This window comes from Carcharodon carcharias, chromosome 4 (genome assembly GCF_017639515.1).
Source record: "Carcharodon carcharias isolate sCarCar2 chromosome 4, sCarCar2.pri, whole genome shotgun sequence".
NCBI lineage: Eukaryota > Metazoa > Chordata > Chondrichthyes > Lamniformes > Lamnidae > Carcharodon > Carcharodon carcharias.
Genome location: NC_054470.1, coordinates 85372188 through 85388900, shown reverse-complemented (window position 1 = coordinate 85388900; position 16713 = coordinate 85372188). Strand labels below are relative to the sequence as shown.

General features: G+C 47.7%; 1 protein-coding gene across 1 annotated transcript in view; it reads right to left on the bottom strand.

The window, feature by feature from the left end:
• Positions 1 to 16713, bottom strand: part of LOC121277230 (FRAS1-related extracellular matrix protein 1-like) — a 391688-nt gene that overhangs the window by 194691 nt on the left and 180284 nt on the right. Inside the window, exon 14 of the mRNA XM_041186416.1 lies at positions 8207 to 8300. Coding sequence (XP_041042350.1) covers positions 8207 to 8300 — 94 coding nt within the window. The remainder of the gene's footprint in view (positions 1 to 8206; positions 8301 to 16713) is intronic.

Genomic DNA, 16713 nt, shown 5'->3' with positions numbered 1-16713 from the left:
GGGTCAACAAAACACCCCAGTCCCCGCAGTGCCCACCGAGCACGGAAGGCCTCAAGTGTGTCAGCAGACACCGCGTGCTCCCTCTCCAGGGACATCCGGCAGCGAACGTAGCCGCGGAAGAGGGACAAACAATCAGGCGGGACTCCCCCGTCGATCGCCCGCTGCCTGGACCTGTTAATGGCCAACTTGGCCAGGCCCAGGAGCAGGTTCACGAGGAGGTCCTCCTCCTTCCCGACCCCCTTCCGCACCGGGTGTTGCGGTTACAAACCCAGTACCATAACCACTTGGCTATTTAGGCCAAGCCAAAGATTATGTAACTCTTTTGAGTACAAACCCGTTTCCATCTGTTTTTCAGATGAAGTTACATTGTTTCATAGTTTGCCATTGTGAGATTTGAACTCTTGATCTTGCGGTTACAAACCCAGTACCATAACCACTTGGCTATTTAGGCCAAGCCAAAGATTATGTAATTGCACAGCCTGGGCACAGGTGTTAATCACTGGTACATAATATTTGCTCCTGTAAATAAACTCTCAAGAATGTCTCCCTGCCTATGGCTCCTTGTTCTATTGAGCATTGTTTGTGTCACTCAGATGTAAACTTTTCTGCACATGATAAAGGCAGGTACTGCAGTCTTGCGACCCTTCTCTGTGCTTGGTGCAGTCTTCAGACAAAAGTGCTGACCTGGCCTCACACTAGAACAAAGAAAAGTACAGCACAGGAACAGGCCCTTCGGCCCTCCAAGCCTGCGCCGATCATATTGCCTGTCAACTAAAACATTTTGCACTTCCGGGGTCTGTATCCCTCGATTCCCTTCCTATTCATGTACTTGTCAAGCTGCCTCTTAAACACCACTATCGTACCTGCTTCCACCACCTCCTCTGGCAGCGAATTCCAGACACTCACTACCTTCTGCGTAAAAAACACTTGCGCCGCACATCTCTACAGTTTTCTCCTCTCACCTTAAGTCTATGTCCCCGAGTAATTGACTCTTCCACCCTGGGAAAAAGCTTCTGACAATCTACTCTGTCCATGCCACTCATAATTTTGTAAATTTCTATCAAGTCGCCCCTCAATCTCCGTCGCTCTAGTGAGAACAATCCAAGTTTCTCCAACCTCTCCTCATAGTTAATAACCTCCAGACCAGGCAGCATCCTGGTAATCCTTCTCTGCACCCCCTCCAATGCCTCCATATCCTTCTGGTAATGTGGTGAACAGAATTGCACGCAATATTCCAAGTGTGGCCTAACCAAGGTTCTATACAGCTGCAGCATGACTTCCCAGCTTTTATACTCAATACCCCTGCCAATGAAGGCAAGCATGCTATATGCTTTCCTGACTGCCTTATCCACCTGAGTTGCCACTTCCAGTGACCTGTGGACTTGTACACCCAGATCCCTCTGCCCGTCGATGCACTTAAGGGTTCTTCCATTTACTGTATAATTCTTGCCTGTATTAGGCACTACCTTGCATTTGTCCAGATTAAACTCCATCTGCCATTTCTCCGCCCAAGGCTCCAACCGATCTATATCCAGTTGTATCCTTTGACAATCCTCTTCACTATCTGCAATTCCTCCAAACTTGGTGTCGTCTGCAAACTTACTAAGTAGCCCTGTTACATTTTCCTCCAAATCATTTATGTATACTACAAACAGCAAAGGTCCCAGCACTGATCCCTGCGGAACTTCACTAGTCACAGCTCTCCATTCAGAAAAGCACCCTTCCACTACTACCCTCTGTCTTCTACGACCAAGCCAATTCTGTATCCATCTTGCCAGCTCACCTCTGATCCCGTGCGACTTTACCTTCTGTACCAGTCTGCCATGAGGGACCTTGTCAAAGGCCTTACTGAAATCCATGTAGATAACATCCACTGTCCTTCCATCGTCGATCATCTTTGTCACTTCCTCGAGAAACTCAATCAAGTTAGTGAGACTTCAAAAACCATGCTGCCTCTCACTAATACGCCCATTTGCTTCCAAATGGTAGTAAATCCTGTCACGAAGAATCTTCTCCAATAATTTCCCTACCACTGACATAAGGCTCACCAGCCTGTAATTTCCTGGATTATCCCTGCTACCCTTCTTAAATAATGGAACAACATTGGCCATTCTCCAGTCCTCTGTGACCCCACCCGTAGCCAGTGAGGATACAAAGATTTCTGTCAAGGCCCCAGCAATCTCCTCCCTTGTATCCCTCAGTACTCTGGGGTAGATCCCATCTGGCCCTGGGGACTTATCCACCTTAATATTCTTCAAGACGCCTAACACTTTCTCTTTTTTGATCTCAACATGATCCAGGCTATCTACACACTCTTCCCTTGACAAATCGACTGCTAAGTCCTTCTCTTTGGTGAATACTGATGAGAAGTATTCATTCAGTATCTCTCCCATTTCTTCTGGCTCCACACACAGATTCCCACCTCTGTCCCTGAGTGGGCCTACCGTTTCCCTGGCCACCCTCTTGGCCTTTACATATGTACAAAAGGCCTTGGGACTTTCCTGAATCCTGGTTGCCAGTGACTTTTCATGACCCCTTTTAGCCCTCTTGACTCCTTGCTTAAGTTTCTTCCTACTTACTTTGTTTTCTCCACGGGCTTCATCTGTTCCCAGCCTTCTAGCCCTTACAAATGCTTCCCTTTTCTTTTTGACTAATCTCACAATATCTTTCATTATCCAAGGTTCCTGAAACTTGCCATACTTATCCTTCGTCCTAGCAGGAACATGCCGGTCCTGAATTCTTATCAACTGACGTTTAAAAAGCCCCCCACACGTCAGTTGTTGATTTGCCCTCAAACATCCGCCTCCAGTCTAGATTCCTCAGCCTAATATTGTTATAATTAGCCTTCCCCCAGTTAAGCACCGAGGATTCCTGTTATCCTTATCCACCAGTATCTTGAAGCTTACTGAATTATGGTCACTTTTCCCGAAATGCTCTCCTACTGAAACTTCGATCACCTGGCCAGGTTCATTCCCTTATACCAGGTGCAGTATTGCCATTTCCCTAGTCAGACTATCTACATATTGTCTCAGGAAGCCCTCCTGGATGCACCTTACAAATTCTGCACCATCCAAACCCCTAGCACTAAGTGATTCCCAGTCAATATAGGGAAAGTTAAAATCACCCACCACAACAACCCTATTGCTTTTACATCTTACCAAAATCTGCCTAAATAACTGTTCCTCAATCTCCTGCCGGCAATTGGGAGGCCTATAGTAAACCCCCAACACTGTGACTGCACCCTTGCTATTCCGGAGCTCTACCCATATAGCCTCGCTGCATGAGCCCTCCGTGGAGTCCTCCTGTTGTACAGCTGTGATATTCCCCTTAACCAGCAGTGCAACTTCCCCACCTCTTCTACATCCCTCTCTATCCTGCCTGAAACATCTAAATCCTGGAACGTTTATCTGCCAATCCTGTCCATCCTTCTGTAATAACAATAACATCATAGTCCCAAGTACTAATTCAAGCTCTAAGCTCATCTGCCTTGCCTGTTACACTTGTCGCATTTAAACAAATGCATTTCAGACCCCCAGTCCCACTATGTTCAGTAATTTCTCCCTGCCTGCCCTTCCCCTTAGTCCTACTGGCCATATTCACTGGTTCCCAGTCCTTTATTTCACCTGCTGACCTTTGCTCTGGTTCCCACCCCCTGCCATACTAGTTTAAACCCTCCCAAGTGACACTAGTAAACCTCGCAGCCAGGATATTGGTGCCCATGCAGTTTAGATGCAACCCGTCCTTCTTGTACAAGTCCCACCAGCCCTGGAAGAGATCCCAATGATCGAGATATCGGAAACCCTCCCTCCTACACCATCTGTTCAGTCACATGTTCAGCTGGACTATCTTCCTATTTCTAGCCTCAGTGGCATGTGGCATAAGGAGTAATCCCTAGAGATCCTGTTTTTTAACTTAAATAAAAACAAAAAACTGCTTCTCCGCTGATGCTGCCAGACCTGCTGAGTTTTTCCAGGTAATTCTGTATCTGTTTTTTTAACTTTCTGCCTAACTCCCTGAACTCCCGCTGCAGGACCTCGTCACTCTTCCTGCCTATATCGTTAGTACCAATGTGTACCACGGCCTCTGGCTGTTCTCCCTCCCCCTTCAGAATGTCCCTTACTCGATCAGAGACATCCTGGACCCTGGCACCAGGGAGGCAACATACCATCCTGGTGTCTCTTTCACGACCACAGAAGCGCCTATCTGAGCCCCTGACTATAGAGTTCCCTATGACGATTGCTCTTCTGTGCTTTGACACCCCACCCCCCCACCACCTTGCTGAACAACAGAGACAGCCGTGGTGCCACTGCTCTGGCTGCTGCTGTTGATTTCCCCTGATAGGTCATTCCCCCGCCCAGCAGTATCCAAAATGGTATACCTGTTAGAGAGGGGGACAGCCACAGGGGATTTCTGCACTGGCTGCCTGCCCCTTCTAGCGGTCACCCATCTATCTGTCTGTACCTTTATTTTGACTACATCTGTAAAACTCCAGTCAATGATGCTTTCCACCACCTGAATGCTCCTAAGTGCATCCAACTGCTGTTCCAACCGATCCATGCGGTCTGTGAGGAGCTGCAATTGGGTACACTTCCTGCAGATGTAGTTTTCCGGGACACTTGAAGCGTCACAGATCTCCCATATCCCACAGGTGAAGCACTTCACCCCAGCAACTGCCATTTCTAGAACTATTTAATAAATTTAATAATTACCTGGACACATTACTGATGCCTGGACCTCGACAGTGCTTGTCATTGCTGCCAGAATGTCGTGGGCAGGGATCACAGAGTTCTGTCATTCTCTCTGTGTACTCGCAGGACCTTTAATGTGGGGCTTTCCCCCATCTCTTCAGCATCTGTGACCAGTGACGCTGTTCTCCTGAAGGGGTCAGTTGCTGAATGCGGACAAAGGATCAGGTACTTTCAAATTTCCTGGCTGCGTCTCCATGATATGATCCTGATCATAGAGCGCAAGCGAGCTGCCCTCGGCCAGACAGGAGTCAGATATTCTCAGAGGCTATGTGAAGATATATGGAGTGTTCTCACTGCAATCGAGTGACTATTCAGGCCTCCACTGCGGCTCCATGACAGGAGCATTATCATGGAGGATACATGCACTGCCATAAGCCAGACTGGAGTCAAATGCTCATAGATGCAATGTGAGGAATCAATGGTCTCCTCACTGCATGTCGTCACCATCCTCCACAAATCTAGCAGCTATGAGGGTCTCCTAAGCATGTCTGCCTCGTCTGGCATGTGCGAGGGCCTCATCCCCATCATCGTCAGCTTCGACGACCTCACCCTCGACATCCTCCTCATTGGAAGAGACCTCCAGCTCCTCCATCTCCTCCTCAGCCAGCTCCTCTCCCTGTTGCTGCGCCAGGTTGTAAAGGGCACAGCAGGCAATGATGGTGCATGACACCCTCTGTGAACTATATTCCAGGGCTCTACCAGACTGGTCCAGGCACTGGAACCTCATTTTCAGCATCCCAATGGAGCCAACCCTGCAGCCTCTGTGGACCCTGGAAGACGTCAGGGATCTGTGACCGACTGAGAATGTAGGAGTCGTGGACCTCCCTAAAAACCGTGCACAAACCTGCAGGATGCATTTGTGGTGGTCGCATATTAACTGCCCGTTCAGTGAATGGAACCCTTTCCGGTAGATGTAGTTCACCACATGCTGTGACGGAGATCTGAGCACCATATGAGTGCAATCGATCGCACCCTGAACCTGTGGGGAAACCCGAGATCTGAGTGAATCCAATCGCTCTTGCATCCTGGCTGTCCTGGTCCCAGGCGAAATGCACAAAGTTGTGTGCCCTCACGAAGATGGCTTCCGTGACCTCATGGATGCATTTGTAGGTGGAGGTTTGTGATGTCCCTCAGAGGTCACCTGTGGAGCCCTGAAGGGAGCCACTAGTGTAGAAATTGAGTACCACATTCACTTTCAAGGCCACTGGCAGTGGATGCCCTCCATGTCTCTGCAGTAGCTGGCAGATGTGACCGACCAGTTCCCTAGACACGCGCAGTCTTCGGCAGCACTGGTTTTCGGTCATCCGCAGGAATGAAAGACAGCGTCTATAGACCCTGGGTCCAGCTAAGCGCTGACCAGCGATGGCTCACTGTGGCTCTTTAGAGGTGTGTGCAGGAACCCCAACTACCCCTTCTTCCTGAGGTTGCTGCTCCTCCCTCTGTGCAGCCAGATGCCTCAGTCACTCTCTTCTCTGTCGTCTCCGCTCTCTCTACACCACGAGGCATACAGCTCATTCACCAGGCTCAATGATCCTGATGTATTCCTCCTGCAGGATGAAAGAGAGAAACACATTGGTTAGCTTGGGGATACTAAGAACCTCACTTGGTTAAGTCTGAAGGCCCCTTAATGCACCTTGGAGAGTGCTGGCCACCACTTGGATGGTCAGAGTTTAGTGCGCTTCATGGCTGCCCGAAACCCCAACAACCTCTGTTCCAGTCCACCTGGCCGATTGGCGGCAGCTTTGCCCATTGGATTGCATGCTGTGCTCTCAGCTCAGATGCAGGTTTCTCCAAACTCACATTGCTGGGCTGCGCTGTTAGCTTGAACCATGGGGGAGACTAGTCCAAAATGAGATGATAACACTGCAAGGGGCTGTGAGCATTTCCACCAGTGATTGCTCCACAGCCAGCATTAGCAAGGAGATTGTGCAATGTGCCCAGTCATCCAGCTGTTCTGCAGTCCACTAAAACACTCATTAGTTTGTAGTCTGTGCCCAGGGAGTGAAAAGCTCTGGAGCCCATGGTGGCACTTTCATGTGTTTGCATTGCTTGAGTGGGCAGATAAGCTAGAGGCCCGACTCCACACTTGTCAATGTGGCTGTGTCTGAACTGTCTCAGCCGCAGAGGAATGGTCACCTCATACAAGGTTTCCCTAATGCTTGGCCACTTCCCTACCCCACTCCCAACACGTGCTTGTGTACTACCTTCAACCATAGGGCAGCCCTTGCCCCCACTTCCAAGTCGCCTCAGCCACAGGGTAGCCCTTGCTCCCCGAATCCTATTGCACCTCAACCTTGAAGTCCAACAGGCGACCCGGGTGAGTGCTACGCAACGTTACTGTGTACTCACCTCCTTGTTCCCCTCAAAGGGCAGCCTGCCAAGTGCCTATGCTGTTATGAAACACTTCGACGTGCAATCAGGGTGGATGATCCACTGAGGGGGGGCTGATTCCGGTAGGCTGGCTTCGTAATGATATGCAGATGTATTACAATGAGGTTCCCAACATCCGATGGCAGGAAATGTGGCCCACCATCGATGGGCTGAGTGGATGATTGCAAACTTGTTTCATGACACCGTGAAACTGTTTTCTGGCCTTCTCACCCTATTGTCTGCTCACGCCACCGAGCACGCCCGATGCCAGCGGGCACGAAAATTTCCGCTCCTCGTCTCTGACCTGCTCTTGTAGCCACAATATTTATATGGCTAGTCCAATTCAGATTCCGGTCAATTGTAGCCGCCAGGTTGTCGATGGTGTTGAACATTTTGCAATGAAAGAACCAGACAGAGGAGTGGATTGTTTTCAGGTATTTTTAAAAATTAGTTGTTAACTTTTTGGAAGCTATTTAAAAAGATAAACACAACTGCATAAGGGAACAAGATTGAAACAATGTGAGTAGAGTTAAGGGCAATAAAGTAACAATTAGCAATCACTATTAAACACGCTGCCCTGACAAGGAGAGAAAAGAATTCCAATCTCAGAATAATGGGTTCACATCTAGCAATGTATGGGAGCTTCCCATCCAACCTTGCCAGTTCTCAAACCATGGAAGGAATTTGTGAGTCAGGTCTTTGTCATGGAAGCAAACTAAAGCAGAATCTCCTTGATGCAAAGCAGTGGAAGAAATGGATTTCCTAAGAGCATGAAAGTGAAGAAGAAAAGGAAGATTGAGCTTACTAAAGGTGTTTAAACAGACAGTGTTGTTTATGAAATAAGAAAGGCTGCAAAAAGTCCAATGCAATAATCAAGGAAATTCAGCATCCTGGAGGTAATTATGTAACTAAAAAAATTTTAAATCTGAAATTCAACAAATAAACTTGTATCTTAAACACCAGTTGCCAGAAACATTTAAAAAATAGATAATTTTGTCTCCTATATTGTATAACATGGGAAAAATAATCTAAGTACTAGGAGTTTTTGACTACTCTCTCTTGACAATTATCCATTTTTCCCCACTGACCTTTATTTCTAGAACACTTTCAGCTGAATTTGAGCCATCCATCGCTGAAAAGATGACATCATCGTGCATTGTCTCAGAGTCATCATGATTGTACCTGTAAATACAGACATATTGACCCATGGTTATTATTGTCACAAAATAAACCCAACCTCATCTAATTCCACTTTCCCAAATTGTTTAACATCCCGTCTAATCTAAATGAAAACTTCTGTTTACTCACCGTACCATTTTACATCCCATCCAATCTAATGACATTCTCCAATTCACTCCCTTTATGTCTTAATTCCCCACCTAATTGAACCCTGTTCTCCCACTCACTCTCCATGTTCTTTAACATCTAATGTAATCTAAGATCACTCTCCCATTCATACCTTTTAATTTAGTTTACTCCCATTCAAATAACCACTTCCTGAATCCTTTAATATTCCACTTAGTCTAATCCCACTCTCCCAAACCCCTATTGTCCCAGTTACTCTAATACCACCCTTTTATTCAGTTCCTGTGGCTTTTCATGTCTCAGATATTTTAATTCCAGTTTCCCATTCAGTCCCCACTTGCATTATTATCTCAGATAGTCCAGTCCCACTAAAGTATTCACTCTGGAAGCCTTTAATACCCCATCTAGCTTATAGTCCACTCTTTATTCACTCCTCATACCCTTTAATATCCCACTCTCCATTCAATCATCACACCATTAATATTCCAGCTAGTCTAATCTAATTCTGCTATGATTCTTGAATACTGCATCACTGAGATCGCACAAATATTGCTGTCCTGCACTCTTGTTTGATGAAGAAAAGGAATTGGACTGGGTGAAGTAGATCTTTTCACTCACACTCTTTACTTCCTTTTAAATCACCAAGAAACTTGGTGAACATTCAAATTGTAAATTCAATTAAGTAAAAAAAAAGCAATTGTGTTTAATTAAGAATTCCCAGAAGACAAAACATGCATGATATACGCTCTTAGTGTTATAGGAACAAGCTACCTCATGTCTGACACATAGAATCATCAAATCATATATTGATAGATTTAAACCAGGCTTGTCCAAACTTTGAGTGGGCGGCCACATTTGCATTTCTTTCTCACTCAAGAGGCTAATGAGCAAATGTCAGACAGATACAAGAATTCCAAAAAAAAAAGTTGAGAATGAAGGAAATAAACAGCTTTCTGAACAAAAATGAAGCAATGTCAAAGCAATAAACTGATTATTTTAAAAAAGAGTAATTAATAAAAATGACCATTCGAGTGTACGAGGGTGCGAGCGTATGTGACCAGCTCACTTCCAGCCTCAGGGATTCACTGACCCTTACCCACTGAGAATCCTAAGGCTGGGAGTGAGCCAGACACACTCTCACTCGCTCTCTCCCTCCCTTTCACCTGTAGCTGCCCACCCAAAAACACTCACTCTCTCCATCCCTCTCCACAGGGCAGAATCGTCCCAGGTTTGCACAAAGTGCGGTAGTGGCTGGGAAAAAGGACTTATTGCCCCACCGGCTGCAATAGCAGGTTTTTATCACATTCTCGACGCATCCCGCCTAATCAGATAACATGCTGGATTGCTAGCAGGGTGGCCTGTTTCGCCCACCTCACCATTTCCTCAGGCTTTCAGTAATTTGGGTGTCATATTTAAAGGGCACCCATGCACAGAGCTAGCACTCTCAAAAGGGACTGGAAGCTACTGCAAAGTCATGGCTGTCAAAGGGAGGAAACATGCTGTCCCCAAATTTAGTGATACCGCCCTCTGGCCCATCGTGAAGTCCTCTACCCCCACTCTGGGTGATAAGCAGCAAGCAAGGTGACAAATCCAGCATGGGAGGCGATGGCAGTGGTGGACAGCTACCCAGTGCCGAAAGAGGATGAATGATCTCCTCCCTTCCACCAGGGTAAGTCATTCTTCTCATCACCCTCAGTTCACACACACATAAACCCATCACACATCCACAGGGATCTCGCTCACTGCCAGTTCAAGAGACACCACCATTCACTCTCTCACACACATTTCATCTCCCCTGCAGATCATGTCCTCATCCCATCCATTGCACCATTCACCACACACACACACATGCCAGGCATCCTTTTCATCTGGCCTAGCAAGCATCCTGCTTACACTCTCCCCATCTGTCTTCATGCAGGACAAGCTGGCACACAACAAAAGGGAGAGGTGACAGATGGGTGGAGGAATGCCTGACTATCAAGGTCATCATAAACTTTGAAAACAAAGCCATCCAGCTGGCAACCATCTGGACCACTCCTGTGCTGACCTTGCTCAACCAAGTGAGGATCCAGCAGTGCAACATACATCAGACAACCATGCTGTGAATGTTCCCCGTTCCACAGTCCCCTGTCACGTACTAATTATCTCTATTGTCGTTGACATCTTTTGATGATCTGCTTCTATCACTGCTTGTTTGTCCCTACAACCACACCACCCCCCCTCCACCTCTCTGTCTCTCTATCTCTCCGCCCCCTACACACACACCTTAAACCAGCTTATATTTCAACTCTTTCTTGGACTTGAACTCAAGTTCTGTCGAAGGGTCATGAGGACTCGAAACGTCAACTCTTTTCTTCTCCGCTGATGCTGCCAGACCTGCTGAGTTTTTCCAGGTAATTCTGTTTTTGTTTTGGATTTCCAGCATCCGCAGTTTTTTTGTTTTTATCTCTGTGTTTAATTGACTGCCACTGCTTTTCAAGAAATGCCTACTTCCTTGAAGAAGTTCTGTTCCTCTCTGCGACAAGATTTCCGTATCTCTCTGTTGTCTTGCTCACCTCCCTTGCTTTCCATTTCCCTCCTAGTGTTTGACAAGGTGTTTACTAAAACCCGCTTTCACAGCCATATCTCCTTTCTCAGTGACTGTCTCCGTCTCCGACTTACCCCATGTGGATTTCAACTGAAATTCCACCCCTCATGTTTCGAACCCACCCAGGATTACAGGTATCTCCGGGACATAAAACGTTTCTCGGACTGCTGTTCCCGTCACATTCTGAAATCCACACTCAATGCCATGTGCCGCCATATGAACACACTCGACCTCTCCCTCCAGCAGCACCGCCGTAGCCTTTTTCAAAGCTGCACGTGCCCCCAGTTTCATTTTATCCTTCGGCTCATCCGACGCCTCAACAAGAAACTTTTTCTCTTTCTCTCAAGTGCTAAGGAACGCAAGCTCCAACAACTCATCGACACCAACACCCATCTAGGACCCTCCACCCCTGCCTGTCCCTCCGTCCCCACCCTTTCTTCCAATCCCAACCCCAGCCGTGTATTCACTATACCCCCTGACCTTCCCCTCTCCGATGCTGAACGTTCAGTGCTCAGCAAAGGACTTAGTTTCATACCCTTACGCCCTCACCTCAATGAATTTCGGGCTCGGCATGATACTGAACACTTCTTCCGCCGTCTTCGTCTCCGGGCTCACTTCTTTGGGCAGGAGCCCTCTCCCAGTTCAACGGATCCTTTTACCCATCTCCAATATTCTCCCTCCACCTGGACCCCTCCCTCTGGATTCTTACCTTCTCTCGATCTTTTCATTGAGAACTGTCGGCGCGACATTAGTCGTCTCAATTTCTCTGCTCCTCTCACCCATTCTAACCTGTCTCTCTCTGAACTTACTGCACTCCATTCTCTCAGGTCCAACCCTGACATTGTCATCAAACCCGCTGACAAGGGTGGTGCTGTTGTTGTCTGGCGCATTGACCTCTACCTCGCGGAGGCTGAACGTCAACTCGCAGACACTTCCTCCTACCTCTCCCTGGACCATGACCCCACCACTGAACATCAAGCCATTCTTTCCAGGACTGTCACTGACCTCATCTCCTCTGGGGATCTCCCTCCCACAGCTTCCAACCTGATAGTTGCCCAACCTCGGACGGCCCGCTTCTATCTCCTACCCAAAATCCACAAACAGAACTGCCCCGGTAGACCGATCGTCTCAGCTTGCTCCTGCCCCACAGAACTCATTTCTCGTTATCTTGACTCCCTTCTCTCTCCCCTTGTCCGGTCCCTTCCCACCTACATCCGTGATTCCTCTGACACCTTACGTCACATCAACAATTTCCAGTTCCCTGGCCCCAACCGCTTCCTCTTCACCATAGACGTCCAATCCCTCTACACCTCCATCCCCCACTAGGATGGTCTGAGGGCCCTTAGCTTCTTCCTCGAACAGAGGCCCGAACAATCCCCATCCACCACTACTCTCCTCCGTCTGGCTGAACTTGTTCTCACGCTGAACAATTTCTCCTTCAACTCCTCTCACTTCCTCCAAATAAAAAGTGTGGCTATGGGTACCCGCATGGGCCTGTCTCTTTATGGGTTATGTGGAACATTCCTTGTTGCAGTCCTACTCCGGCCCCCTTCCACAACTCTTTCTCCGGTACTCGATGATTACTTCGGTGCTGCTTCGTGCTCTCGTCGGGACTTGGAAAAATTTATTAATTTTGCTTCCAATCTCCACCCCTCCATCATTTTCACGTGGTCCATCTCTGACACTTCCCTTCCCTTCCTTGACCTCTCTGTCTCAATCTCTGGTGATAGACTGTCCACCAATATCCATTACAAACCCACCGAGTCCCACAGCTATCTCGACTACAGCTCCTCATACCCCGCTTCCTGTAAGGACTCCATCCCATTCTCTCAGTTCCTTCGCCTCCGTCGCATCTGTTCCGATGATGCTACCTTCAAAAACAGTTCCTCTGACATGTCCTCCTTCTTCCTTAACCGAGGTTTTCCACCCACGGTCGTTGACAGGGCCCTCAACCGTGTCCGGCCCATCTCCCGCGCATCCACCCTCACGCCTTCTCCTCCCTCCCAGAAACATGATAGGGTCCCCCTTGTCCTCACTTATCACCCCACCAGCCTCCACATTCAAAGGATCATCCTCCGCCATTTCCGCCAACTCCAGCATGATGCCACCACCAAACACATCTTCCCTTCACCCCCCTTATCGGCATTCCGTAGGGATCGCTCCCTCCGGGACACCCTGGTCCACTCCTCCATCACCCCCTACTCCTCAACCCCCTCCTATGGCACCACCCCATGCCCACGCAAAAGATGCAACACCTGCCCCTTCACTTCCTCTCTCCCCACCGTCCAAGGACCCAAACACTCCTTTCAAGTGAAGCAGCATTTCACTTGCATTTCCCCCAACTTAGTCTACTGCATTCGTTGCTCCCAATGTGGTCTCCTCTACATTGGAGAGACCAAACGTAAACTGGGCGACCGCTTTGCAGAACACCTGCGGTCTGTCCGCAAGAATGACCCAAACCTCCCTGTCGCTTGCCATTTCAACACTCCACCCTGCTCTCTTGCCCACATGTCTTCCTTGGCTTGCTGCATTGTTCCAGTGAAGCCCAACGCAAACTGGAGGAACAACACCTCATCTTCCGACTAGGGACTTTACAGCCTTCCGGACTGAATATTGAATTCAACAACTTTAGGTCGTGAGCTCCCTCCCCCATCCCCACCCCCTTTCTGTTTCCCCCTTCCCTTTTTTTTTCCAATAAATTATAAAGATTTTCCTTTTCCCACCTATTTCCATTATATTAAAAAAAAAACCCCACTAGAGCTATACCTTGAGTGCCCTACCATTCATTCTTAATTAGCACATTCGTTTAGATAATATCACCAACTTTAACTTTAACACCTATGTGTTCTATTGTACTATTGTCGTTGACATCTTTTGATGATCTGCTTCTATCACTGCTTGTTTGTCCCTACAACCACACCCCCCCCCTCCACCTCTCTGTCTCTCTATCTCTCCGCCCCCCACACACACACCTTAAACCAGCTTATATTTCAACTCTTTCTTGGACTCGAACTCAAGTTCTGTCGAAGGGTCATGAAGACTCGAAACGTCAACTCTTTTCTTCTCCGCCGATGCTGCCAGACCTGCTGAGTTTTTCCAGGTAATATTGTTTTTGTTTTGTTACTAATTATCTCTCCTTGCTTTTAGAGGTACATCTGGGAAACAACCAGGAGAGTCCATGAGCCAGGTCCTCGACTCAAGACCTGAAGACACCTTGGAAGAAGAATCTGATGACACCCTCATTGAAGTCCCATCACAGTGCTCACCCACACCCTCCACCAGGGCAGAGCGCAGAGGCACACACCTCGGTGGGACCTAGTTCTAGAGTAGCCTTGGGATAACAATCTGGTGAGCACATTGCACTGTCTCATCCACAGCAGGCAGGGGCAGGGACTTCCCAGGTTTCCAACAGTCAGAGGCGTACTGGACACCAGAACGTACTGAGCCCGAGTCAGATGAGGAGCCTCTGGACTTGGTCATACCTCAGTTCCTGGAGCTGCAAAGGCAAGCTCAGGAACATCAGAAAGGGACGTCCGCAACACTCCTCAGATTGCAAGGCACGATGGGGAAGTCCGCCTGCCTTCAGTCTGAGGTTAGAACAAAGAACAAAGAAAAGTACAGCACAGGAACAGGCCCTTCAGCCCTCCAAGCCTGCGCCGATCATATTGCCTATCAACTAAAACATTTTGCACTTCCGGGGTCCGTATCCCTCTATTCCCATCCTATTCATGTATTTGTCAAGCTGCCTCTTAAACACCACTATCGTACCTGCTTCCACCACATCCTCTGGCAGCGAATTCAAGACACTCACTACCCTCTGCATAAAAAACTTGCCCTGCACATCACCTTTATAGTTTTCTCCTCTTACCTTAAATCTATATCCCCTAGTAATTGACTCTTCCACCCTGGGAAAAAGCTTCTGACTATCTACTCTGTCCATGCCACTCATAATTTTGTAAACTTATATCAAGGCGCCCCTCAATCTCCGTCGCTCTAGTGAGAACAATCCGAGTTTCTCCAACCTCTCCTCATAGCCACTAACCTCCAGAACAGGCAGCATCCTGGTAAACCCCCTTTGCACACTCTCCAACACCTCCATATCGTTCTGGTAATGTGGTGAACAGAATTGCACGCAATATTCCAAGTGTGGCCTAACCAAGGTTCTATAAAGCTGCAGCATGACTTCCCAGCTTTTATACTCAATACCCTTGCCAATGAAGGCAAGCATGCTATATGCCTTCCTGACTACCTTATCCACCTGCATTGCCACTTTCAGTGACCTGTGGACCTGTACACCCAGATCCCTCTGCCCGTCGATGCACTGAAGAGTTCTGCCATTTACTGTGTAATCCTGCCTGTATTAGACCTTCCAAAATGCATTAGCTCGCATTTGTCCAGATTAAACTCCATCTGCCATTTCTCCGCCCAAGTCTCCAACCGATTTATATCCCGTTGTATCCTTTGACAATCCTCTTCTCTATCTGCAAATCCTCCAAACTTGGTGTCGTCTGCAAACTTACTAATTAGCCCAGTTAAATTTTCCTCCAAATCATTTATGTATACCACAAACAGCAAAGGTCTCAGCACTGATCCCTGTGGAACTTCATTAGTTACAGCTCTCCATTCAGAAAAGCACCCTTCCACTGCTACCCTCTGTCTTCTGTAACCAAGCCAATTCTGTATCCATCCTGCCAGCTCACCTCTGATCCCGTGCAACTTTACCTTCTGTACCAGTCTGCCATGAGGGACCTTGTCAAAGGCCTTAATGAAATCTACGTATATAACATCCACAGCCCTTCTCTCGTCGATCATCTTTGTCACTTCCTCGAAAAACTCGATCAAGTTAGTGAGACATGACCTCCGCTTCACAAAACAATGCTGCCTCTCACTAATATGCCCATTTGCTTCCAAATGGTAGTAAATCCTGTCACGAAGAATCTTCTCCAATAATTTCCCTACCACTGACGTAAGGCTCACCAGCCTGTAATTTCCTGGATTATCCCTGCTACCCTTCTTAAACAATGGAACAACCTTGGCCATTCTTCAGTCCTCTGGGACCCCACCCGTAGCCAGTGAGGATACAAAGATTTCTGTCAAGGCCCCAGCAATCTCCTCCCTTGCCTCCCTCTGTACTCTGGGGTAGATCCCATCTGGCCCTGGGGACTTATCCACCTTAATATTCTTCAAGACGCCTAACACCTCCTCTTTTTTGATCTCAGCATGATCCAGGCTATCTACACACTCTTCCCTAGACAAACTGACCGCTAAGTCCTTCTCTATGATGAATACTGATGAGAAGTATTCATTCAGTATCTCTCCCATTTCTTCTGGCTCCACACACAGATTCCTACCTCTGTCCCTGAGTGGGCCTACCCTTTCCCAGGCTACCCTCTTGCCCTTTACATATGTATAAAAGGCTTTGGGATTTTCCTTAATCCTGGTTGCCAATGACTTTTCATGACCCCTTTTAGCCCTCTTGACTCCTTGCTTAAGTTTCTTCCTACTTTCTTCGTATTTTCCATGGGCTTCATCTCTTCCCAGCCTTCTAGCCCTTACAAATGCTTCCCTTTTCTTTTTGACTAATCTCACAATATCCTTCGTTATCCAAGGTTCCTGAAACTTGCCATGCTTATCTTTCATCCTAGCAGGTACATGCCGGTCCTGAATTCTTATCAACTGACGTTTGAAAGCCCCCTACATGTC